The sequence below is a fragment of the Capricornis sumatraensis genome, chromosome 1 (assembly GCF_032405125.1).
Source record: "Capricornis sumatraensis isolate serow.1 chromosome 1, serow.2, whole genome shotgun sequence".
Taxonomy (NCBI): Eukaryota; Metazoa; Chordata; class Mammalia; order Artiodactyla; family Bovidae; genus Capricornis; species Capricornis sumatraensis.
Genome location: NC_091069.1, coordinates 188,931,336 through 188,957,847, shown reverse-complemented (window position 1 = coordinate 188,957,847; position 26,512 = coordinate 188,931,336). Strand labels below are relative to the sequence as shown.

General features: G+C 56.1%; 1 protein-coding gene across 1 annotated transcript; it reads left to right on the top strand.

The window, feature by feature from the left end:
• The first annotated feature begins 6,076 nt into the window (after positions 1 to 6,076).
• Positions 6,077 to 25,562, top strand: EPHB3 (EPH receptor B3). Its single transcript, XM_068983342.1, is given in 18 exon segments — positions 6,077 to 6,188; positions 15,059 to 15,123; positions 16,224 to 16,896; positions 19,418 to 19,573; positions 20,326 to 20,667; positions 20,832 to 20,956; positions 21,114 to 21,273; positions 21,355 to 21,463; positions 21,833 to 21,885; positions 22,941 to 23,063; positions 23,177 to 23,424; positions 23,863 to 24,078; positions 24,190 to 24,339; positions 24,431 to 24,624; positions 24,715 to 24,870; positions 24,975 to 25,077; positions 25,255 to 25,318; positions 25,321 to 25,562. Coding segments are annotated over 18 exon segments (3,156 nt in total). The 3' UTR covers positions 25,428 to 25,562.
• The last annotated feature ends 950 nt before the right edge of the window (positions 25,563 to 26,512 follow it).

Here is a 26,512-nt window from a genome sequence, read left to right as displayed (position 1 = left end):
GGTTAGGACTCTGCACTTCCACTGCAGGGGGCGTGGGTTTCCATCTCTGGTCTGAGAACTAAGATCCTGCAAGCTGTAAGGTGCAGCCAAAAAAAAAAAATGTCATCCTTAGTCCCTGATATTTCTTCCTTCCTAATTAAACATGAAAGCCCCAGTCTTTTCCATTTTTTAACTTTCCCCAAACGGCTACGGGTATTGGTCTTTAATTAGCACTTTTGGATCCCTCTGGGTCCTCGCTGTCCTCCTGAGCGGGGAGCTGGCTCTCTGTTCCTGCAAACATTAGTGTTTCCCCAAATAGCTCCTAGAAAAAGGAAGTGCAGTGTCTCCACAAGAAAAGACAGTTTGCAAACAGGAGCTCTGCGCAGGCAGGCTCAGCGGCAACTGAGGCATCCCTCTCTCTGGGAGATGTTTAAAGCACCTCCACTTAAGATCACAGAGAGATTTAGTCAATACTCCTCTATTTCCTCCTCCACCCTTCCTCAAGGGAAGCCGGAACTGAGCTCCTGTCAGAGAAGATACAGGCCGTAGAACAGTTTCAAGAAAGCGGAGGGGATGATCCAGGTTGGATCAGAAGAAGATGAAGGCCAGAAGCTGCCAACAGGGCGTTAATTGGCTTTGGAACAGCTGAGAACTTCACCCTGGTCCAAACACCCCGAGGCAATTTCCAATTTCCGGAAGCAACTGTGAAGGAAGAGGCCTGTACCTTTCTCGCCTCCTTGAATGGGCAGCTCGGAAGTGGGGGAAGGAGCCAGGAATCCACGGGGCATCCTTTTCCTCCACCAACTGCCCAGGGCCTGGACGGAAGCCAGGCTGCCCGCCTCCTGGGGCTTGGGAATGAGCCTGAGAATAAAGGAAGCTGCGGGCCCAGCTCCCATCCCGGAGGGGAGGTGCTGACGGCAGCCAGTGCCCGGCCCTGCGGGGATCAGAGGAGAGGAATGGCTGTTGCCAGAGCATTGCGTGTGGACAACTAAGCTTTGTTAGATTTCTGGCTCCATTGACTTTTCTTCTCTGAGATCAGTTTCCTCATCCGAACACGAGGGTGTTGTTGGGCCAGGAGTCAAAGGTTATTTCTAGGCTTGCCTTCTGGGGCTGGTGAGAAAACGGAGAAAGCAGAGAAAGAGAAAAGTGCGGGAGTGATTGTGACTCAATGCATGTCTGCAGATGACCACAGTTCTTGACAGGAAACCCTGCTCACAAAGGAAGAGTGGAGAGTCTCCCCTACCTCTCGGATGAGACATCAGATGAGGAAACTGAAGCCCGTGGAGCTTTATTTATGTTTTTAAAATGTTTATCTGCACCGGGTCTTAGTTGCGGCACTCAGGATCTGCATGTGAACACTTGTTGCAGCATGTGGGATCTAATTCCCTGATCAGGGATTGAACCCTGGCCCCTGCATTGGGGCTTGGAGTCTTAGCCATTGGACTACCAGGGAAGTCCCCCAAGAAGTTTTAAAAGACTCACACATGATCACATGGTAGCCAGCAGAGGACCTTTGTCTACTACAGGGATGGCAGGTTGGTGGAACTTCCTATGCCAACTCTCAGAGATTGGCGAGGGCAAGGGCCGTCTGCAGCATGGCATTGAGGAAACAGCCCATAGTTGATGAGCAACGTCTGCCATAGGCTTGGGAGGAGGAAGCGGCAATAGGAATCCCATATATTTGCCCTTCTTACTGGCTGATTCAGTAAATTGCTACTTCATGCAGGTCAGTGGTCCTTATACTGCAGATTCAGTGGAAAATAAGACAAGCCCTTGCTCTCAGGAAGCTAACGTTTTAGAAAGGGAGACAGACAATGCATACATAGGCGAATGACTACGTAATATAATCTCAACTAGTGCTAAGTATAAGGAAAGTAAAACAGTGCAATGGGAGAGACAGTGGTGGTGTGGGGGAGGAGGGAGGAGATCAAAGTGGTCAGAAAGGTGATACTTAAGTGGAGACCTAAATTCTGAGAGGCAGCTCTATAGGAGCTGGAAGACGAAGAGATCCAGACAGAGGGAACAGCCAGTGCAAAGATCCTGAGGTGGTGCCTACAAGTGACAGAGAGAGATCAGATCTGAGGCTGCCTAGGTGGTACTGGAGGTCAGCGAAGGAGGTGGGAGTGGTGTTGTCAGCTGTCAGCTCCGTGAGCCCATCTGAATGCTGACAGGCCTCCCAAACCTAGCCAGTCCAAAATGACATCCTCAGTCCCTACTCCCCCTTCCTGCCCCAACCACATTGCCCCTCCTCAAGTTTTTACTTCTCTTCCTATAAATGACCACCCATCCCATTGCTCAGACTACCATGCTGTACAAAGCCAGCCCTGTCACCATCACTTCTTGCCCTCCTCACTGGACTCTCTGCCTCCACGCTAGTTCTTAACTGAAACCCCCAAAGCACTCATCCCCCATCACTTATTTCCCCAAAGCCCTCTTCTCCGAGTTTTGTCTTTCTCACCACCATCCCCAAACCATAAAACCCAGGAACACATATGTATCATTTTTTAAAAAGAGAATCTGGAGTTGGTTCCAGCCCCAATTCAATTCGCATGCATTCTATTTTAATTATCCCAAAACTGACCGTGTGTCCAGATTGGTTCTGGGGCATGAGTGTTAATTATTATATGGCACCTGCAGTTATTAGATATTTGCAGTGCTCCCGGCCCTGTGGTCAGAGCACCATCATAGCCCTGTGAGGGCGGTATGATCATTGTCCCACCTTCATTCCCATGGATACTTGGACTCAGAAAGGTTCAGCTTCTTATCATAAGTCCCCCAGCTGGTAAATGACTGAGCTAGGATTTAGACTTAGCTCCCTATGATGCCAAAGTCCAAGGTTTTGCTTCTACATTAATCTCCCTCCTGGAAACAAACCGGCAAAGAATGATGGGCCCAGAGAGAGGCATCTTGACCTCAGTCTGGACGTTCTCCCTTCACTCCAAATCAAAAGCTGGAGGAGCCTGCTCCTGGGTTCCTTGGTACTTCATCAGCCTGTAAAGATAAGAGGGCGAAGACTGTCTGCTCACTTAGCCCTGCAGAGATGAAAGCCCTCCTTATCTGGCCTGGTTCTCTATTCCTGTCCCTCCACCTGCCCTCTGCTCACGTCTGTTCTGTTGCCAGGTGGTCACTTCCTGCCCAAGGTTGCTGTAGCCAGTACTCAGGTGCCCTCCAGCCTGTCGGCCTCTTGATCAGGAGCCATTCCCGTGGGAACCATAGTGCCAACATCCGGTGAGGACCGGCCCTCCGTTACCTGCTGGCCCTGCAGCCTCTGCTATCGGGCCCGAGAACAAAGGAGCCTGGTGCCTGCCGCTAGGCAGGCTGTGTTTGTCCAGGGCGAGGCCTACCCTGGCACAGATGTTGAGCAAACAGGACTGCCGGCCTCACAGATCCGCCTTACGAGCAGGACTTCAGCTGGGAGGTGTTGCTGCCAGGCCACCTGCCGAAATGTTACCCTGTCCTACTGCAACCAGCACCCCAGGGCAGAGGGGGCTCTAGGGCCAGCCCTCCTGTCTCTGGGCCTCAGGCTTCCAGCTCTGCAATGGGAGAGTTGCACAAGGTGATCTCCAAGATCCTTTCTGTGACCTAGAACCTTGAACGATGTTTCTGGGAGTCTCTGGGGCTTGAGAACAGATTGAAGGGGTGAAATCTGGGAATCTCATGGCATCCTCCCCCACCCCTCACCCACACTCCAGCCCCATGTACCCTCACATGCCTCTGGCCAGTAGGACTAACCTCTCTAGAGCAATGTCCCTGAGCACTGGATCCATGGGTCAGTTTACACTAATGGACTGGATCTAGGATACTTCATGGTCAAAGGATTAACTGTGACCATTTTGCTTCTGAGGCAACTCAGAATCTGATCTCTTACTCTCTGTCCTGAGAAATCTCATGGTATCTGGAGGAGGTTCAGAGGGACGGATATCTCTCCAGTTAGGACAGTGAGAGGCTGCATGGTGATAGTGACTCTCGGACTTTAGAGCGCATCAGAATCACCTGGAATGCTTATTTGAAATGCAGACTGTTGGGCTCCATATCCCCAGAAATTCTGAGTCCCAAAATCCAAGGTGGATGGGTGGCTTAGAATTCTGAGTTTTTACCAGGCACCTAAGTGATCCTAAGGTGTCTGATGAAGTAGAATGAGTGAGTCTGAAAGCTATATAATCCTTAAAAAAAAAAAAAAAGCTAGAGACTCTGATTCAAATCCCATCCTGCTACTTATGAGCACTGTGACTTGGGGCAAATCACTAAGCCTTTCCAGATGTCAGTTTCGTTTGTAAAATGGGGCTATAATAACATCTACATCTTAGTAAACTAGACTGATTTTTTTTCAGAGTGTTTTTGCACTTTGCAAACGTTTGTTGAGCAAATGGGGTAGGAGTCTATTTGCCCAGTTCAGAAACCTGGGGATTCTTCTTAATGTCTCTATCTACCCCATGCTTCTCAACCACCCAATTACAATTCCCCTGAGCTCTGTGTCCTAAAATATCTTAGACCTATCCACTTCTCTCCATCCCCACAGCCACTACTCTGGTCCAAGCCACCACCTTCCTCTGCCTGCTCACTGCACAGCTTCCTCACTGATCTCCCTGATTCCACCCTTGCCTCTTCTCATTCTTCCTTCCCAGAGAAGCCATGTTAACCTGATAAAGTAATGCCCCTGCTTCAGACCCTAGCTCTTAGGAAGGCCTTCTGAGTCCAAAAAAAAAAAAAAAATCCTCTGCTCCCCACAGCTACTCCCAAGCTTCCTTTTGGCTCCCCTCAGCCTCCAACTCTATATTTAAGATACTCTGAACTTCTTTCCATTTCCTCCAATGAATATCAGTTTCTCTTGCCCCTGGGACTTCACACAAAGCGTGTTTGCTTTGCTTGAGACTGCCCTCCCCGGTCCCCAAACACATATTCTTCGCCTACTATTCATCTTTCATATTTCGACTTGAATGTCATTTCCTCAGGGCCAGACATAGCCATGCCTCTCGCATGGGCTCCAGCAACTCCGTCCTTCCTCCATAACTGTTAACACTCTGCGGTGATGACTTCATGCCTGCCTCCACCACTGTGTTAGCTCCAAGAGAACACAAACCTCTGTCTTATCCATTGCTGTATCGCCAGAAAACTCTAGTCAGTCTTTGGCTCAAAGAATGATGAAATACACGAATGAATAAACAAGTGAGAAGGTCCTGGTCACAGGATGTGTCGCAGAGGACGCCCACCTGGTAGTGCGTAAGCCGCGATTAGGTTGGGTCCGGACGTGCCTGTAAAGACAGCCACATGGGGGCGGCCTCAGGCACGCACAGACCACACGGGGGCGCCCCCGGCTCGTTTTACGTGAATGGCACCTCGGACTCAGGTTCGGTTACTAATCACCACTGGGGACAGGAGGCGGACTTCTCCTTCTGATGGACAGTATCGCTCCGCCCAATCTAATTCATCTTTTCTTTGGCCCCGCCCACCCCAGGCCTCAGAGAACCTGACGTGGGCGTGACGGAACCGCTGCCAACTGAACTCCGGCGGAGTGCTGTTGAGGCCGAACCAGCGCGCCTGGCGGTCTGTGAGTGGGCGGCGTGTGGCTAGGGGCGGGGACTCCGCGATGACAGGCAGGCGGACAGCCCCGCCCCTCTCATCCAGAGCGGCCGCGCCAGCGCTGGGGACAGCAGAAGTGAGTACGTGAGCGGCGCAGCAAGAACCCAGCTGGAACCCCGGACGGCGCGCGCACCCGGAGTCTCAGATCCCAGTCGGGCCCGCAGGAGACCGCTGGATTACTGTGCACACCGAACTACCACCACTCGCTCCCTCCCGCCCCGGCCCGCCTCCCCGAGTTCTCTGGCTCCGAGCTTTCCAAGCGCCCCGGATCCTCCTGGACCTGTCCGTCCAGATTCCCCCAGGACCAACCTGCCCGCTTACCCCAGGATCGCCCGGCTCAGGGCGCCGCCTGGGTCCCGGAGCCGACTGCCTGGATTGCACCCTCTCCTTCCCTGGATCTCCTGGGACCGTGCACGAGCCTTCTCGCGCCTGCCGAGCGGATCCTCCTGCGGGTGCCCGCAGCCCCGCCGGCGCGGCCCGGCGCGGCCCGGCTCGGCTCCCGGAGCCAGTCCCGGCCATGGCCCGAGCCCGCCCGCCGCCGCCGCCGCTGCCGCCGGGGCTCCTGCCGCTGCTCTCTCCGTTGCTGCTGCTGCCCCTGCTGCTGCCCGCCGGCTGCCGGGCGCTGGAAGGTGAGCGGCGTCGGGGAAGTGCGTCCAAGGGTTAAGGTGTCCGGGTCGCCCGAGCGGGGGCCGGGGGTGAGTCCGCGGTGTCGGTCCGATGCGGTCCAGGCGCACTTCGGAGGAGGCTCGGTCACCCGCACCCTCTCCAGAGGCTGGAGCTGGGGTGGCGGGGACGCCTTGGGCGCCGCCTCGTAGGTTCCAGCTGCCGGCTGTCTGCCAGTTGTGGGATCGCAGGCAGCTCGACCTGGGTGAGCGTCCCTGAAAAGTCATGGCCCGGCGGTGAGCTTCTGTAGGAGTGCCAGGCACTCAGAATAGAGGAGCGGCGTCCTCCGCACCTCCTGGTTGCAGGGAAGTGTGCGCGACCCCCACCAGGCAAGGCCGGGGCTCTGAGGCTGCTGCTGGGCTCCCCGGGTTGAGGGGCCGCGTCGGCGAGGAACCTCTTGGAGTTAACCCGGAGAGTGAGTGCGTGCACGCCGCTTTGTCAGGGGATGGCTGCTGGGATGGTGAGGCGGGAGCCTGTTATTGTTGACGGTTTACCGAGCGCCAACTACCCACAAGGTGCCGTGTGCACCGCCGTTGCACACTGCTCCGGCGCTCCCCCTCTGCCTTCTTGCAGGACCCCCACCCCCAGTGCTGGGGTCTCCACCAAACTCCAGAGGTTGTGGGGTTTGTCTCAGGTAGAGCCAGAGCTGATGCCTTACCCATTATCCAGTGGAAAAGGCCAGGCTTCTCCGTGGGTTGTGTGAAACCTGCAGAGAGGGCTGCTGGGAGGGGAGGGGGGTTGCTCCAACTTCCACAGGACTGTGCCTGGATGAACAGCCTAAGTGGTTTTGGCCCCCGTGGGAGAGCTCACATAATCCACTTGACACAAGCCTGCGGGGACAGAGGCACTGACACCGGGCAAACAATACAGACAGACAGATACACATACATACACACACGGTTTTTTAAAATTTTTGGAGCCATTAAATGAGGGAATAAAAACCTTCCTGAATGTGGAGGAAAGGACACCACAGACTGGGGGAAACTGAGATGACAGGCAGTACTTCTATTTGGTATCTTTAACCGATCTAGTCACTTTCTTAGTTTAAGAACAAAAACATGAATTCTGTGTGACTTGGTTTGTTCTCATGTTCACAGTCGGTAAACTTGAAGGTTGGAAGGAAAAAAGAACAGAGTTACGAGAGAAAGGCATCTTCTGGTGCTTTTTCATTTTCTCCAGGAGGAAAAAAAAACATTCTTCTGAATCCCCATCGTCTTTTTTATCTCTGAGCCCATTGGTGCTGACAGACTGATTCACACGGGTGGACACATGCAAATCCAGACAGACACACCGAGGTCGCACCCACACTTGGCGCACACTCACCCACATGTGTGTGATAGGATCACAGGCGTGAGAAACCAGTGTGGAGCTTTGTTGTTGATCGCCTCAAGGGTGTGAGCCTGCTGGAGTTCCCAGGTCTGTGTCTTAGCCTAGGAGAGCCGACACCGGCACACGCGCTTACGGGGGCTGTGTGTGCCAGGCCCCAGAGCCCTTGTTGTGGGGTGCGGTGGACGCTGATGCTGAGAGTGGGGCGAAGGGGGGTGGTTTGGGTCAGGTGAGCAAGGGCTACCTGAAAAGGCTCACCCCCTTCCTTCCTTCTTCCCTCCCTGTGTCCCTTCTTCCTGTTTCCCTTCCTTTATTTCTCCTTTCCACTCTTCACAATCTGCTGGTCCCTTTAGACCCTAGCTGGCAGGCCCTAGCTGGGAGCTGGCATCTGGCTTTCCAGGCCCAGGACATGAGGGGCAGACCAGGAGGCAGAAGCCTGGTGAGCTGCAGCAGCCCAGGAAAGAGAGGGCAGTGGGGCTGTGGCCCCTCCTCTGTCCTTTCCTCCCTCAGCTGTGAAGTGGGGTCTGGGGCTCTTCCCTGACTGCGTGGGTGGTAGCTGGGAGGCCAGGCCAGTGTGGGGCGCTCCTAAGAAGGTGGCAGTGCCTCCCAAGTGTGGCTTTCATTAATTCCTTCACGTTTGCCATATATCAGAATTTAGGGTCTTCAGTTAGTGTGAGAATGAAAGAAAGAAGCGAGGTGATGGCTCAGGCACTGACCCCAGCCCAGTGGTCCCCCTACCCACCTTCCTGCCCTCCCTCACTGTGACCTGGGATAGTAGTGGAACCCACCTCCTAGGGGGTGTTATGAAGATTGAATCCTTAATGTGTGTCAAGTGCTTAGCACAGAGCTATTGTTATTCAAGGATTACCTGTTGTTATTATTATTACCCTAGGGTCTGCTCCTTGGGGAGCACCAGAAAGTGAAACTGGTGTGTACACTTGCCCTGCAGGAGGGAGCTTAGAGGAAGCAATGATGGGGGGAGGAGAAGCTGGTCTGGGGAAGTTGCTATCCCCCCTCCGCCAACCTCCATTTCTCTCCAGCTTTGGGAGGGACAGGATGGGGTAGGAGGAGACTTGACCTTGACTCCTGCCTGTACCCCATCCTTATTCAGGAACTTGAATGGGGGATGGGTAGATTTGGGGGTCCTGGGCTAGGCCAGAGGGCAGGGCTAGGTGGGACACCCAGCACCGGAAATCTCTTCAGCATCCCCAAGCTTTATGGGTGGAGGATCTCACCCCTTTACTCCAGCCTTCCCTTTGGTTTTGCTAGTATTTGGTTTGCCCTTGGCCTCTGGGGTCATTATATTTAGGCCAGGTTCTTAAGCTGTGGGTGCTGTCCCTCATGGTCTCATTGGTTAGATGCCAACTAGTACCTAGTTGGTCTTCCATCTACACACTTGGGGTTCACCAAGGTTTTGCCTCCAAATATTTCAGTTTTCCATGAGGACAGAGCCAGGGTCTTTGCTTGTCCTCCTTGGTTAAATACCTTTCCTTGCCCTCTAATTGATTCCTCCGCCCCCAACACGCGTACAAATTGCCCTCCAATTTACCCTCAGTCACGGGGAAACAGGGCCACCTGGTTGCTCACTCCTGTTTCGTAGCATGTTCCCCAGTCCCCAAGCCAAGATCATTCTCCCCTTAGGGATCATGAGTGGAGTCCAGTAGGTGAGTGGACTAGGAACGGGGTGTGGGATGAAGAAGGATGTCCAGACCACACGGTCCTTATACCTCAGGTAGGATGGGGAGGTCCCTGCTAGGAAGAGACCGTTTGGAGAAAAGAGAAACAGTTACCAGATGTAAGAGGTGGGGGCTGGTCGGCCTTCTCCCAGGCAAGCCCTGTTGCTGCAGCGGCAGACTCTCCCTGGGGAGGGAGGCGTGTGTGAGTCCACCTCTTTCTCAGCGGCAGTGACCACTGAGGAGGTGGCAGCTGAAAAGTGACAGCGGGCTCGGGTTTCTGTGGCTTTCCCATGTGTTTGAGTGGCCTCTGGTGCCCCTCACCCGTCTGTCTTGAGCTGGCACCTCAGAGCTGCGACGAGGGACAGTGGCGGGTACTCGAGGGAACCAGCTTGCCCGTCACCGTCTTCCTTTTAACCAGAACTGCCGCCGCCACTGTGGCCTCAGCGGCAGCAAGCTAGCCCAAAGCTGCCATGGGCAAGGCCTCTGCCACCCGGCCTTCCACTAATTAAACAGCATGAAGAGGCTGAATCACTAGGCCTGCATAGTTTGAAAATTGTAGCCCTGCCTGTTGTGCTGAGTCAAACTGGTTTGTCGGGATTGGGCAGCTGGGGGTGGTGGGGAGGGAGACTGGGTACAGCTGGGCACCTGATGGGGTGGGAGCGGCCCCTGCCCCGAGGGCTGGCCCTGGCACCCGGTCTCCTGTCGCCTCTCTGCCCTTAGACTCCTGGTCAGACCGGCTGCGGCCAGGATCCCAGGGAAGCCCTTAAAGGCGAGCTGTGCATCCGCCCTCTGGCTGGCTGGCAGGGCCACGACTGGGGTGGGGGCCATTAGTCCTCTTAGTGTTAGTCGCTTTAGTTGTGTCCGACTGTTTGCGACCCCAGGGGATCTTCCCAACCCAAGGGTCGAACCCGGGTCTCTTGCATTGCAGGGTGGGGACCGTGGATGAGCACTGAGGCATTTGGGCTCCTGCCTCTTGCTTCCGCCTCCCTTCTCCTCCCTCTCAGGTTTATTTAATTATAAATCCCCGTGATCTGAGGGGAAGAATGAAAAACAAAATGTGTTCCCTGTTCTGAGATGCGCCCCTCCTCTCTGACCCAGACCTGAGGGCCTTGGGGCCGTGGCAGGGGGAGGGAAAGGAGGTCCTCCAGGTCCTGTGGCAGTGTCTGTTTTAGATCCCTTCCTCCTGGCTGACCATTTGGGTGTGCAGGTTGGTACACGCATGTGCACACGCTGAGACGCAGGGGAGGGGCGGGAGGGGAGAAGACAGGACGGATCGCTCAGGTTGGTTGTCTGAGGTAGGGAATCCCAGGCGGGAGAGGGGGACCGACTCTGGACGAGTCTTCCCTTTCTCTTTGCAGGCAGCGTCCCAGGGCGTGCCTCCTTGCTCAGACCCTGTGTGTCTGTCCTCCTGGCCCTGCACATTCTGTTGCCCCAGTCCAGGAGTGTGACCTTTCCTGCCGCCTCACAGTCCGCGGTCTGGAGTTAGGGCTGGTTGGTCCTTGCTCCTGTTCTCTAGATTGTTTTTTATTCTCTGGGTCTCACTGGCACACCTGCTCGCAGGGTGGGGTGCTTTGTGTGACTTGGGGCTTGGGGATGCTGTGGGATCTAGTAACTCCATAAAGTCATGTGCCCCTGGCCCTTCACTAGGGCAGGTGCCAGGCTCCCGTATGGCCCAGTGAGGCCCTCAGACACATGCTGATTGCCCATGATGTTCTCCTCCTGGGCCCCCAACTTATGCGTGTACGTGTTGCCCGAAGCTCCTGAGGCTACCTGCCTTCATCCTAGCACCCTCACCCTACCACGGCCCCGGAGCTGGGGATGGTACCATGGTGCTAGCAGGGAAGTGGCCTGCTGCTTGGGCAAGGGCTGTACCTGGGGAGGCTGCACCCTGCCACACCCAGAAGCATCTTCATGCCCCTGCCCCAACCCCAGCCTCGTGACCTGTGACAGCTCCTGCCTGGGCCAGGGCCACAGGAAGCCAGTCTGGGGCTTGTTCCTTCCCTGTGCCTCTGGTCAAGGCTGCCCCAGTCTCTCTGCTTTCTCAGCAGAAGAGTGCCCTCTCCCAACTCTTATCCATTTCGCTTGAAAACTCACCTCACAGAAAGAACAGGCTTGCAGAATGTGTGTGTGTGTGTGGCCTGTGCATCGAGAATGCAACTCCGAGGCCTTACGCCACCTCTAGATATTGATACACATACTGTGTCTGCATGCTCCTGTGGAACGTTTCGGTGCAAGTGGGCATCTGCGCGTGTGCAGCTGATGCTAGTTGTGTATGACTGTGTAAGAGCATGTCACGGCGTCTGTACAGGCAAACTGGTGTTTGTGTTTGCACTTGACTACACTTAAGACTGTGACGTGTGGCTGGCAATAGCATGCGGCTGGGTGTGTAGGGAGAACGCACTGTTGGCTGCACACGCCCTCGCGGATGCATATGTCTCAGGAAATCCGCACATATGAAGGCTGAGAGAGTGAGTCTTTGCCTAAGGCATGCCGAATCTGTGTGTAGGAAAGATTCATTGTATATGGATGTCTCAGGAAGACTGATCTGTTTGGACCAGATGCGTCCGTGTGTCTGTGAAAGGCAGACTGTGTGTGAAAGCGTGTGTGTGTCTGCGGGTGGCTGTGGCTTTGTGTGTTTTTGTCCACCATATGTGGGACTGGTCGCTCTTTAGCCCCAGTGGTGGGAAGGAGCCCAGCTACTGAGAACTCGGTGAAGTGTGTGCCTCTGTGTGCACAAGCGAGAGCCATACAGCTGCTGCCACGTGGCCATTCACGTTGGCCCCATGAAACCCGAAAGGGGTGCTGCTTTCCTTCTGAGCACTGGAGCCCCAGTCCTAGAGAGTTCCAGAAAGGCCCGGCGGCCACTTCCTCTGCTTTCCTGCGGGGGGGCCAGGGGTGGTCTGCCCAACGGAGCCTGTATCTGCAAGTGTCCACCGCCCTCTGGTTCCCCTCCAGCAGCCACATGGCGGGACAGATGGGGGTGGGCGTGAGGTGGGCAGCTGGGGAGTTTGGAGGCTGCCCCTTCATTCCTCTTTTGTCCTTGTCTCCTGTACCTGTATCCTTCACCCCAGCAAGTGTGTACTTACACACACACACACCCTACACATAGGAAAGGTGGGCTCTGGAGAGGTGAGCCTCTCCCCCGCAACACCACAGACAGATTCACACACAACCCCCCTCCCACTTTCTTCCTGAGGCTGGGACACAGGCACCTCAGGGTCTCCCTCCTGCAGAAGGGAGTAGGCCCTTCCCCTCCGCTAGAGAGCAAGCCCCTCCCCAGCAGGGTGACCGAGCCCTTCCTCAGGCACACATGACTCGAAATCTAAGTCCTCTCCTCATTAATGGGAAAAATGTGCCGAGATTGAGCGATGGCCAAGGCTGAGCGATGGCCAAGGGCCGATCCCCTCGCCCCTCCCCCTCTCGCTCCCCAGAAATTAAACAGAAATGAAGAGCCTCCCCTCACCAACCTCCCCCCCCTCCGCCCCCCTCCCCAGCGCCCCCTCCCTCCCGCCTCTCAGAGCCAGCGCAGGGCTTGTTTTAAACTGTGGAGGAATCTGGCTTGGAGGGGGGAGGGGGCTGAATATTTGGGTTTAAACAGTTCCAGATGGGTTTGGCACAGGCTGAGCAGAAGGAAGTGAGGGAGAGGGAGGAGGGAGGCAGCTCGAGGGAGCGGTGGGAGCCCTGGCCGGCTCGGTGGCGGGCAGCGGGCAGCGGGCAGACCAGCAGGCGGACTGGCTGGGGGGAGGGGGTGCACTTGGCTCGCGGCTCCCAGGGGCTCCCAGGGACCGCAGCACTCCGGGCTGCTGGCTGGGGAAGAGGCTACTTGGCAACTCCCTCTCCGTGTCTGTCTCCTTAGGCCTCCTTGCCTCTCCATCTCGCTGTCTTTTGTAGTCCACCGCCGGCCATCCCGGCTGTCTGGTCCTAGTCCGCCGCCCCGCACGTCCCTCGAGCTTGGGTGCCGCCCACCATCCGCCCGCTCCGCCCCTCCCTGCCTGTCTCCCTCCCTGCCTGTCTCTGGGCCCTTGCTTCTGCCCACCCCCTCTTCTCTCCCCGACCCCTCCACCCCGGCGCTGAACGTGGTGTCTGCCTGTCTGTCTGCCAGAGGGGCCTGTCAGGCCACCGACGACGAAGCTGGGATGGCTCACCCCTCAGCCTGGCCCTCCAGGGGCCAGCTGCTTCTGCAGGAAGGAGGAGGGAGCCGCGCTTCCCAAGTGAATGGCTGCTGCTGGCGGGCCCCCTTTGCCTCACATGAGGGCCTGGGCCCACAGCTGCCCCGTCCACCATCCCCAGCTCAGAGCCAGACTGCAGGAAACTGGCGAAGACCGTAAGCCGGTAGTCTGCAGGGTTTGGATCTTTCCCTTCTCCAAGTACCTCCAGCCTGCCCCTGCTGTTGATGTAGAGGCCCCAGGAGTTCTGGGGCAATCCTGCCCCCTTCCAGCTTGGAGCTGAAGGGAGAACCACTGGCTGTCTTCCAGGCTATGAGAAAAGACTCAGGACCTCTTTCCCACTCCTAGGTGTAATGTTGGGGTTTCACTGCTGAGAGAAGAGTTATTAAGCCAAAACCCAGATCCAGTTCCTAGGGGAGCAAGCTTATGTCAGAAGCATTAATAGACCCATCCTATGGCCAAGCAAAGGAAACAGACAAAAAACCCGAAGCTTAGAATGGGATTGGTGCTGCAACAAAGCCCCTGACCCTGGATACACAGAGGAAGGCATCGAACACTAACTTGGGGGTTCAGGGTAGGCTTCTCAGAGGAGGTGGCAGCTTGGTTGAGACAAAGTATACACAGGAGCTTTCCAGGCTTTCTATTTCCTCTCTACAGAAGGGCATATTGAAGTCACAGTACCCGGGTTAAGAGATTGGTTGTAGAGTCAGACTTGAATTTGAGACACATTTCAAAACTTTTCACCTCAAATTCTAGCAGTTACCTTAGGTCCTATATATATTGTACTTGGGCTTCCCTGGTGGCTTAGACAGTATAGAATCTGCCTACTATGCAGGAGACCCGAGTTCGATCCCTGGGTTGGGAAGATCCCCTGGAGAAGGGAATGGCTGCCCACTCCAGTATTCTTGCCTGGAGAATCCCATGGACAGGGGAGCCGGGTGGGCTACAGTCCGTGGGATGGCAGAGTCGGGCACAACTGCGCGACTAATACCTTCATTTTTTTTTCACATACTGTATCCAGGCATCAGTTTTCTCATCTGTAAAAGGGATACACCAACAGTACTTTTATCCAAGGACTGCAGGAACAACGGAACTAGCTCTAGAGGAGCTGGCTGGGCCTTGGTGGTCCTCACCCCATTCTCAAAGAGCATTCCTGTCCTGTCTGCCAGAGGTGGTTGTGTAGGAGGCTGGGTGGGTGTGGGCTCTGGCCTGCGACTGTTCTCCCGTTCCCCTGAGCCGTTCCCCTGAGCTTGCGTGGGACTGCGGGGCTGCGCCTTTGTGTTGGGAATGGAGTCAGGGGAGGCCTGGGCAACAGGGTCTGAAGCACACGGCCCTTTGTTCCAGGATAAAGGCCCTGCCAGCCCCTTTGTGTGGAGATTAGCAGAGCCTGTAGGTGTGTGAACCGGCCCTGGCTTCTGCCTCATTAACCCAGACCTGGGGTCAGCAACTAACACCCACTCCCAGCTGGCCCGACAAGACATCTTTGAGGCTGTGACATCTCTGGGAGTGGCTGCAGGGTCTCCTCTGGGCCAGGGGAGCTGAGAGCTTTGGGAACCTGGGAGTACCTGGTGGGAACTGATGTCTGGCATCCTGGACTTTCCTGGGCAACCTCCTTTCTCCTTATCCTAAGCTTGGCCCCTGGCCTTTTTTCTCTTGTTGCTTCCACAGAGACCCTCATGGATACAAAATGGGTGACATCTGAGTTGGCATGGACCTCTCATCCAGAAAGTGGGGTAAGACCGCCTCTCCATTTCTCCTGAGTGTTGCTTGCCAATTAGCCCCTTTGCCTCAGCAGGGCTGCCTCTGTCCCCTACTTGTCAGTTTCCCCACCTGTGGCATCCTCATCGTCTGCACCTGTCACCTTCCTCTTTGCCTGCTGGTCCATCTCTGAAAGTGTTTTCATCTCTGACCCTTTAGCCTGCCTCTGTCCTTCCTCCGACATATACACCACCTTTGTCCCATTCTCCCTCTGCCCACCCCTCAGCCTGTCTTCAGCCCATTCCCATCCCTTTCTACCTGGCAGCCCTTTGCATGTCTGTCGTCTCCCTCCTTCCTGGGTCCTTGGGAAGAGCACTGGCTTGGGAACAAGGAAGCTTTGGTTCCAGATCTCTGACTTGCTGTGACTTTGAGCAAGACAGTTTACCTTTCTGGGCCTCCATTTCTTGAATGTTACATTCCTATAGTCCTTGACATCTCTGACGTGTTCTAATCGACCTCCCTCGATGGCCTTCACAACTGTACTAAGTTCTGGAACACTGGGTTTGAGTGACATTACAGACCTTCAAGTCATCAGACCTGATTCTGTGACCTTGGGCAAGTCCCTGCCTTTGTGAGTCTTGGCTTCCTCTTCTCTGGAGTGGGAACAACAGATGCATCTTCTTAAGGAACTGTGAAGGTTAAATGTGATGGTAATAGTGGTAATCAGTGTTTATTGGATCTATTTAATTCCTCACAGCCTCATTTACTTTCAATCAGTCCCATTTTATAGACAATGAAACTGAGGCATAATGATAATAAGTAATATAGCTGATACTTACAAAGTACTTATCAGGTGCCCCATTCTAAGCGCTTTATTCAGTTAAAGTCATTTATTCCTTAAATATCTTTGTTCTTACCATGTTCCAGATGGGGAAAGGGAGGCCAGGGAGGTTAGGTGACTTAACCTGTAGTCACACAGCAAACAGAGAACTGAGACTGGAGCGCACTAGTCTGTATGCTCAGCCACTGCACCACGGAAGCATCTCTGTGAAGTAAATGTGACAGGTCCGATCTGGGCTTGTGATAAACACCCGGCAAATGCTGGTCTCACTGTCGGTCTTTCTCTCTTGCGCAGTGGGAAGAGGTGAGCGGCTATGATGAAGCCATGAACCCCATCCGTACGTACCAGGTGTGTAACGTGCGGGAGTCCAGCCAGAACAACTGGCTTCGCACAGGGTTCATCTGGCGGCGAGATGTGCAGCGGGTCTACGTGGAGCTCAAGTTCACTGTGCGGGACTGCAATAGCATTCCCAACATCCCTGGCTCCTGCAAGGAGACCTTTAACCTCTTCTACTATGAGGCTGACAGTGACGTGGCCTCAGCCTCCTCCCCCTTCTGGATGGAGAACCCTTATGTGAAGGTGGACACCATCGCACCCGATGAGAGCTTCTCCCGGCTCGATACTGGCCGTGTCAACACCAAGGTGCGCAGCTTTGGGCCGCTCTCCAAGGCTGGCTTCTACTTGGCCTTCCAGGACCAGGGCGCCTGCATGTCGCTCATCTCCGTGCGTGCATTCTACAAGAAGTGTGCGTCCACCACCGCGGGCTTTGCACTCTTCCCTGAGACCCTCACTGGGGCTGAGCCCACTTCACTGGTCATCGCCCCCGGCACCTGCATCGCCAACGCCGTGGAGGTGTCCGTGCCCCTCAAGCTCTACTGCAACGGTGATGGGGAGTGGATGGTGCCTGTGGGTGCTTGCACCTGTGCCACCGGCCACGAGCCAGCCGCCAAGGAGTCCCAGTGCCGCCGTGAGTGAGGACTGGCCTGGGGGAAGGGATGGAGGATAGGCCTGGGCCACCACTGCCCACTGCCCCCTACCCACCGCTTTCCTGCCTGCCAGATCTGGGGCAGAGGGAGGAAAGGGAAGAGGGGTATCAGGTGCCAAAAATGTTGTACAAGAAGGGAGATGAGAGAAAATGAGGAGAGACACCAGGATCGTAAGAGAAATAATGAAACTAAAGAGAGAGGAAGGAAACCATGGGGAATCCTTGACAAAGAGGCACCTGGAGAATGTGCTCAGAGCCATGTGAGGCCGGCAGAGATGCCTGCTTGTCCAGGCCCAAGTGTATGTGTCACCTGGAAATATTGGGTGGGCCTTGGAGCTCCAGGCACCTCATGCTTGGCCATTTAACCTGGGGGTCTCGTCTGCATCTTAAGACGCTACATTTATAGTACAGAGATCAGAGGCCCAGTCTCTGAACTTCTGAGTTCTGACTCTGCCACTTACCACCTGTGAGACCTTGGGCAAGTCACTGAACTCTTGAACCCTGATTTCCTTATTATGTGCAAAATGGGGGCATTAGTGGTGATTCCTTCATGGAGCTGTAATGGGGCTGAACTGAGTCGATGCATGGGTGCCCTTGGAACAGTGCCCGGCACATGGGGAAGCAGAGCACCATGTAAGTATCTGCTGTGACTTGCAGGAGTACTGGGATGAAGGGGACAGGGATTGTTTTGTCCTTGATTGATACACAAGAGCAGGCTTCCCAGGTGGCACAGTAGTAAAGAATCCACATGCCAATGCAGAAGACGTGGGTTCGATCCCTGGGTTGGGAAGATCCCCTGGAAATGCCCGCTCACTCCAGTATTCTTGCTGGGGAAATCCCATGGACAGAGGAGCCTGGTGGGCTACAGTCCATGGGATCACAGAGTCAGACACGACTGAGCGACTGAGCACGTGCACATGCAGGCATGCAACAAGGAGGGTAGGGGGCCTGCCTCTGGTGGCTCGCCAAGACTCCTAAGACCTCACAGTACTAGACTTTCCAGCTATAACCCCCGTTCACGAGAGGTTCTCTCACCTGAGCCTCACCACAGTCTTGTATGGGAGATTCCAGTTACCTCTTCTGTTTAGCCAATAAGGAAGCTCAGAGAGGTTCTGCTCTCCAGGCCTTATGGTGGGGAATGTGGGCACTGGGACAACAGCCTCATTCAGCTGCTGTTACATGTGTGTCAAGGTGCTGAGGGCCTTGTCTGCCCTCCTGGTGCTTGCAGCCTGAAGCGCCAAAGGGTGGGAGCCAGCTCTTCGCACAGGCCTTGGTGTGGGGGGGCTGGTGGCCCAACCTGGCTGTGAGACTTCATGTCTGTGCTGTCATGGGAAGGTGAACAGTGCCTTGCCCGGCGCCTCTCCACTTCAGTATGGGAACCTGCCCCCAGACTTCCTCCTCCTAAGTGGAGAAAGGGGGTGGGGGTGATGAGCCTGACAGCCTAAAGAGGGGCTAACACTCTGCAGGTCCCTGGCAGGAAATGCATGCTGGTTCCCATGGCAACCAGGCTGGCCTGGCCCCTGCCCCCTCTCCCACTGGCTCAAAAGAGCTTGGATGGAATATCACCTTAGTCAGGGGAGATTAAACCCCAGAGAAGGCATAGCCCCAACTCCGGGCATCCCACACTCAGGATAACCTTCTAGAAAGCAGTTGTGTATGGACAGGGTGACCATATGTGTTAGTATGTCCAGGGCAGCCCTGGTTTACACCCATCAAGCTATTGTGATTATTGTGACCCCTTTTACTCTCAAAGCAGTCCAGTTTGAGTAATAAATCATATGGCCATCATAGATATAGGGGATCTCCAGAAACCCAAGTCCAAATAGAGGTGCCAGGTGTTCAGGCACCGAGCTCTGGGCTCCCTCTTGCGATTGGGGTTCCTCTTGTGGACACTTTGAGGCCTCTGAACTCCAGGTGACCTCAGCCTTCCTGCCTGGTTTCTTTCTCTCCTTTTCTCACCCCTTCTCAGCCCCTACCCCTGCCCCAGGGCAGAAAGGAGCTGCTGCCCTGCTCCTGGTGGGCGGGAAGAGAGGTGGGCCGTGAATCTCAGAGTCCTCGGAGTCCCCACCGCTGGTTGTTCTGGAGTGTTCTTGAGGTTCTTTACGAGTAATTGTCCTTGAGTTTCAGGGAGGGGTAGGGGCATCCCAGCAGAGTAGAGGATGCTGCCAGCCTGCTAGTGGTCTCTTCCCATCCCCCTCCACTTCCTCCTCCTCCCTCTCTCTTCCCTGCCTCGACAAGTCCAGGCTGTCCAGGTGATGGAGCTGACGTCTTCTTCCATGAGGCCCCAGGGGTGGAGGTGGGGGAGGGGTGGGGAGGAATCCGCTGACGTGGGGTTTGCCTTTTGTAGCTGCAGTCAGAGTTAGGCAATACTAGCATGGGCCGCACAGTCTGGGAGGTGGAGGGCCAAGACCTGTGCTGGGGAAGGGCCAGATTCCCATGGAGGTGTGGAGAGTTGTGTCTGCAGGAAAGGGAGCTGAGACTTCCATCCTCTTCTCCCCCACAGCCTGTCCCCCCGGGAGCTACAAGGCAAAGCAGGGAGAAGGGCCCTGCCTCCCCTGTCCACCCAATAGCCGCACCACTTCACCAGCCGCTGGCATCTGCACCTGCCATAACAACTTCTACCGCGCAGACTCCGACTCCGCAGACAGTGCCTGTACCAGTGAGTGGTGGCGCATCTTCATGTTCTCCTCTGCGGGCCAGGCTGGGGATGCCTAAACAGTCTCTATGAATATCTCCACTTTCCAGATGGGGACACTGAGGCTCAGGGTGGGGGTTAGATGTTGTGCTCAACCATGGTGCAGGTAGGACGTGACCAGCCCCTGAGCCGGAATCCAGGTGAACTGAAAGGCTTAGCCCTCCACCAATACTTAATAAGCATCTGCTAGCTCCTAGCCAGGTATCAGGAACTGTCTAGGACCCTCCAGTTTACTGCTGGTTCTTCTGTCTAGGACTGCTATTCTTTTGGTCCAACTCCAGCCAGAGAGAGGGCCTCACATCCCTGGGGCAGCCTGGTATTCTGCTTTCTCTCTACTCTGGCCTTTGGTGCCAGGCATTGCCAGGCGCCAGGAATGATGCAGTCAACTGTCCTAGGAACTTGCAACCTGGTGGGAGAAACAGATGTGGAAACAGATAACAACCGTATAATGTGCTAAATGCAAAGCTGGAGGGATGCCCAGGAATGGTTACGGGAGTACAGAGGATGGGGAGAGGAGGTGACCTCTCAAGTTGAGCCTTAAAGGCCAAATAGGAGTGTGCCCAAATAGGAGTGTGAAGAGGCATAGGAAGGGTATTCTGCATATGAAAGCAGAGGCAAAAGCAGAGGTAGGAAGCAGCTTGGAGAACACAGGCACTCTGGGCAGAGGGTGGTCCCGGGACCCCAGCTCACTGCTCTCCCCCTCATCTTCCCCACAGCTGTGCCATCTCCGCCCCGGGGTGTGATCTCTAATGTGAATGAGACCTCACTGATCCTTGAGTGGAGTGAGCCCCGGGACCTGGGTGGCCGGGACGACCTCCTCTACAATGTCATCTGCAAGAAGTGCCATGGGGGCCCCGGGACCATGACCTGCTCACGCTGTGATGACAACGTGGAGTTTGTGCCTCGGCAGCTGGGCCTGACCGAGCGCCGGGTGCACGTCAGCCACCTGCTGGCCCACACGCGCTACACCTTCGAGGTGCAGGCGGTCAACGGCGTCTCCGGCAAGAGCCCTCTGCCCCCCCGCTACGCGGCTGTGAATATCACCACCAACCAGGCTGGTGAGGAGGGCACACGGGAGGGTAGGGCCTGGTTCATCTTCCCCCACCCAGAGCAGAGTTGTCTGGGGCCTGCCCATGGACCACCAGGGGGCCCCTGGGAACTGGGTCCTTGGGGAGGATGCCAGAGCCCGAGAAGCCCGTGCTGAGCCCCACCCCTTCCCCAGCCCCCTCCGAAGTGCCGACACTGCGCCTGCACAGCAGCTCCGGGAGCAGCCTGACCCTGTCCTGGGCACCCCCAGAGCGGCCCAACGGAGTCATCCTGGACTACGAGATGAAGTACTTTGAGAAGGTCAGAGCCCCACGGGGCAGAAGAAGCCCTGGGCAAGAAGACCGTCCCAGATAGTGTCGGGGTCCCCTGGGAGGGAAGCTTTGGGCACTGAGGAGACTGGGCAGGGACCAAGGGACGTCAGGACCCACTGAGACTCAATGTCCTCCTGGCGTTGCAGAGTGAGGGCATCGCCTCCACCGTGACCAGCCAGAAGAACTCCGTGCAGCTGGACGGGCTGCGGCCCGACGCCCGCTACGTGGTCCAGGTCCGTGCCCGCACGGTAGCTGGCTATGGGCAATACAGCCACCCAGCTGAGTTTGAGACCACAAGCGAGAGAGGTACATGTCCCCCCATACCTGTCCCCGCACCACCCACGCTTGCCACCCCTCCACTCACCTGTGCCTCCCCCTCGTCTCTAGGCTCCGGTGCCCAGCAGCTCCAGGAGCAACTCCCCCTCATCGTGGGCTCAGCCACGGCTGGGCTGGTCTTCGTAGTGGCTGTGGTGGTCATCGCTGTCGTCTGCCTCAGGTACTGATGGGCTCGGGGTCCACTGGAGCATTCCTTTAGTGCCCTTGAAACCTCTCAGCACATGCGTGACCATCACCCACATTAGACCTGGAACCACAGCCTTCCTAGGCCCAGGGTGTCATTGCTGGAGAGGCCCTCTCCAGTCCACACCCATGTCTTCATTCTGTCCCCTCCCTGTCCCCAGATTCCCTCCGGGATCATGTCCACGGAGCCTCTTGCCCACAGACCCAGAGGCAGCTGTAACCACTGACCATGGGACCAGGCACTGGGCCATCCCCTGTGCACTCTGCCCCTCCTATGAGCCCAGGGGTTCCCTGAACCGAGGGAGCCTGGACTTGTCTCAGGCCTCCCTTCTCCCCTTCCCCCTAGGAAGCAGCGGCACAGCTCTGATTCGGAGTATACGGAGAAGCTGCAGCAATACAGTGAGTCTGTCTCCTCATTCCCACCTCCCAAAGCTCCCTTGGTCCCTGCAGGGCTTGGGGATACCCTCTTCCCTGGCTGGGACTTCATTCCTTTAACTCCTCCCCTGGCTGCTCTGTCCTGCTTCCAATTAAGTGCCATTTCCTGAGCCCCTACCTCACTCCTGCTAGCCCCAGATGTGAGTGAGATGTGACCCCTGTCCTAGGGGTAGTTAGTCTTGTGAGAAAGACAACATACGCACACACAGGAAACAATGAGAGAACAATTCAGTGTTAGGTCGGGGGTTCCTGCTGCAGAGGGCAGTGAGAGTTCAGAAGAGAGGAAGGCTTTCTGGAGGAGGTAGCCTTGGGCTGAGCTGAGACAGGTGAGATTTAGCGGGGTTTGGAGAGGTGGAAGGGGGAGCATTCTGGGCTAGAGGAGTCTCTGGAAGGTAGTGGGTGAGGTGGAGAGAATGCCCAGCTGTGGGGGCAGTGAGAAGACTGGTTTGACAGCTGCTGGGAAGCCAGGCTGGGTAGTTGCGACCAGTCCTTGAAGGGTCGTGAAAGGCAAGCAGAGGAGTTTGGACTTGACTGCACCATAGGTAATCTGAAAGGCTCTCAAGCTGGGGAGCAATACAATGAAAGCATTGTTGTAGAAAGACAGGTATGCAGGCTAGATAGGTGAGAAAAGTCCAGAGGCAGAGAGCCCAGCTGGGCGGCTATTGCAGTAGTCTGGGTGTTGACGGCCTGGCAAGGTCAGGGGCAGAGGGAATGAGGGGAGGGATGGGTCTGAAACAGGCTTTGACGTGATGAGAGATGAGGGAGAAAGGAGAATACTAGGTGTCTAGGCTTTATGGTTGCTAGTTCTCACCAAGGGGACAGTGGAGGGTGGGGACAGGGGAGCTCTAGCTTCATCAGAAAGGAATACAGAGCAGGCTTAGCAGGGAGGTTGGGAATGTGCTCCTATGGGGCCAGGGGATAGGGAGGAAGACGGGGGCAGGGTCTGGGTGGCAGAGTTCCCTCACTGTCCTCAGCCCAAGGATCTGGCTCCCTCTCATGCCCACCTTTTCTTCCTGTAGTTGCTCCTGGAATGAAGGTTTATATTGACCCCTTTACCTATGAAGACCCTAATGAGGCTGTGCGGGAATTTGCTAAGGAGATTGATGTGTCCTGCGTCAAGATAGAGGAGGTGATTGGAGCTGGTGAGTCTGTTGGGGCACACAGTGGGGAGGAGAGGCTGACGGTTACCCCTGGGGGAGGGTGGAGGCCAGTTAGGTACACAAATAGCTTAGTACCTGTGCCCTGTGCTGTGCAGGGGAGTTTGGAGAAGTGTGCCGGGGTCGGCTGAAACAGCCCGGCCGCCGGGAGGTGTTTGTGGCTATCAAGACCCTGAAGGTGGGTTACACGGAGAGGCAGCGGCGGGACTTCCTCAGCGAGGCCTCCATCATGGGTCAGTTTGACCACCCCAACATAATCCGGCTGGAGGGCGTGGTCACCAAAAGTCGGCCAGTCATGATCCTCACTGAGTTCATGGAGAACTGCGCCCTGGACTCCTTCCTTCGGGTAAGAACCCCCTTCCACTCCCTAGACAGCTAGGTTGGGTAAGCCACTCGCTCCCACAAGTCAGACAGACCCTATACAAGCCCAAATATTTGCTGAGGTGGCCCAGTGCAGGGAGAGAGCTGGACCTTCAGAGCCAAGAAGACCAGCGTTCTCATCCTGACTCTGCCCCACAGGCTTTACTTAACCTCTCTGAGTCTCAGCTGCCTTGGTTGTAAAATAGAAGTGGGTCCTCACAGGGGTTAATCGGTGATATATACAGATGCTGGCCACACAGGAGGGCAGCTCCTTACTCTCAGTGCACAGTGGATGTGGTCAGAGGGGTAGACGAGGCGTGGTCTTGAAGGACCTGGGAAGGTGGGCAGGCAGGCAGGTCCTGGACGGAGCCAGGGCCAGGCAGCAGGGGATGGGCCGCCTCCTGAGCCTCCTAACTATCTCCAGCTCAACGATGGACAGTTCACAGTCATCCAGCTGGTGGGCATGTTGCGAGGCATTGCTGCCGGCATGAAGTACCTGTCCGAGATGAACTACGTCCACCGTGACCTGGCTGCCCGCAACATCCTCGTCAACAGCAACCTGGTCTGCAAAGTCTCAGACTTCGGCCTCTCTCGCTTCTTGGAGGATGACCCCTCTGATCCCACCTACACCAGCTCCCTGGTACAGGAAGCAGCTGGGAGGGAGACTGGGGGCGGGGCCAACCAGGCAGGGGCTCGGGGCTGGGGACCAGCCCCGAGACATAGGGTGAAGGGCGTGTGCCCCCCTCACCAGGGCGGAAAGATCCCCATCCGCTGGACCGCCCCAGAGGCCATAGCCTATCGGAAGTTCACCTCTGCTAGTGACGTCTGGAGCTATGGCATCGTCATGTGGGAGGTCATGAGCTACGGCGAGCGACCCTACTGGGACATGAGCAACCAGGATGTGAGTTGGACCTGCCAGAGTGCTCGGGTGGGTGGGAGCTGCTGGGGAGCCAAGTGGTGGCTCACTCCAGGGTTCCTGGCTCTTGGCTCAGGTCATCAATGCCGTGGAGCAGGATTACCGGCTGCCCCCACCCATGGACTGCCCCACAGCACTGCACCAGCTCATGCTGGACTGCTGGGTGCGGGACCGGAACCTCAGGCCCAAATTCTCCCAGATCGTCAACACCCTGGACAAGCTCATTCGTAATGCCGCCAGCCTTAAGGTCATCGCCAGTGCCCAGTCTGGGTCAGTACCTCAGCCTCTGCTCCCGAGCCAGCAGCCCTAACCTGCTTCCCCCAACATCAGGACTCATCAGGTCCCCTCTTCTTCCCACAGCATGTCACAACCCCTCCTGGACCGCACGGTCCCCGACTACACCACCTTCACAACAGTTGGTGACTGGCTAGACGCCATCAAGATGGGGCGGTACAAGGAGAGCTTTGTCAGTGCGGGGTTTGCATCCTTTGACCTGGTGGCCCAGATGACTGCAGAGTGAGTGTGCCTCACATTTGGAGGGCCGGGGCTGGGGACTCCGAGCTGGGCCCGAGTGGTGGGCAGGAGGGGAGGCACTGACGCTGCCCTTGGCCCCTCTGCAGAGACCTGCTCCGGATCGGGGTCACCTTGGCGGGCCACCAGAAGAAGATCCTCAGCAGTATCCAGGACATGCGGCTGCAGATGAACCAGACGCTGCCTGTGCAGGTCTGACACCCGACTCCCACTGGGTGCGTGCCCCACCAAGGACCGTACAGGAACTTCGACCAGCCGACTGGACTTTTGGACTTTTGGATGCCCAGCCTTAGGCTGTGGCCCAGAAGATGGAAGATTGGGAAAGGCCCAAGCTGGGACTTCTCCTCCAGGCCTGTGCTCCCTCCCCAGGAAGTGTGCCCCAAACCTCTTCATATTGAAGATGGATTAGGAGAGGGGGTGACGACCCCTCCCCAGCCCCTCGGGGCCCAGGCCTTCCTCCTCGCTGGTGGGGGGATCCCCACCACCTCAGACTTGGCTGTTCATCAGTGCTGGAGGTCCTGGCATGGTCAGGTGGGGAATAAGCCTGGGTTCCAGGGCCCAGCCCTGGCAGGGGTCTGGCCCCCCAGGTAGGCAGAGAGCAGTCCCTCCCTCAGGAACTGGAGGAGGGAACCCTGGGAATGGGGAAACGTAAGCCCCCTGCCGGAAGCCAGCTGGCACCTCCAGTCTGCACAGGGACTTGTTCTGGGGGCTGAGGGCCCTGCCCCACCCCCGCCCTTGGTGCTGTCATAAAAGGGCAAGCAGGGGCCAGCTGAGGAGCAGCCCCTTGCCCCCCAGAGACTGACTCTCAGAGCCAGAGGTCGGATGTGTGTGTGTGTGTCTGAGTGTGTGTGTGTGTGTGTGTGTGTGTGTGTGTGTGTGTGTGTATGTGTGTGTGAGCATATGTGTGCATGCACTGGCCTGCACAGAGAGCATGGGTGAGTGTGTAAAGGCTTGGCCCTGTGCCCTGCCGTGGGGCCAGTTGGGCCGTCAGCGGAATAAAGGCAATAAGATGATTCTCTTGCCCCTCCTCATTCCACCTCTCAAATTCATGGCCTCTCAGCCCTGGCCCTTCAGAATTCCCAAGAGTCATTGGGAGGCCAAATGCAGGCTTCTCCAGGCTCAACTTCCTTTTTGTGTTTCAGCCTTATTGCACCTAACTTCTTGGAAGTGGGGTGATAACAGTATAGAGCAAACTCCCCCAGAGCTCCTTCCTGCTAAGGCCCAGCCATTCCCGTTCCAGGGGCTGTCTGGGCAGACACTTGCTTCTGGATGGTGTTTTATAGACTGAGCCCTTTCACACTTGTTGTCTAGAAGGAGCTGGGGGTAGAGGGAGTTGATCAGCACCCAGGGTCATAGGGCCCAGGACAAAGAGGATGGAACCGCACTGGTGTTCAGATGCAGAGGGCAGTCCTTTTCAGCAAGTGTCTGTGGAGAAGTATGGCTACTCTTTACTGAACAATTCCCATATTCCTGGCATTGGGCTAAAATGCTCCATTTATACATGGATCTTATTTAATCTCACAACAACTGAGCCAGGGAAGGAAGTATTTTTATCTCTTTTTTACAGAGGAGGAAGGGGAGAGGTTAAGTAACTTGCCCAAAGTCGCTGAGCCAGTAAGTGAGGCCC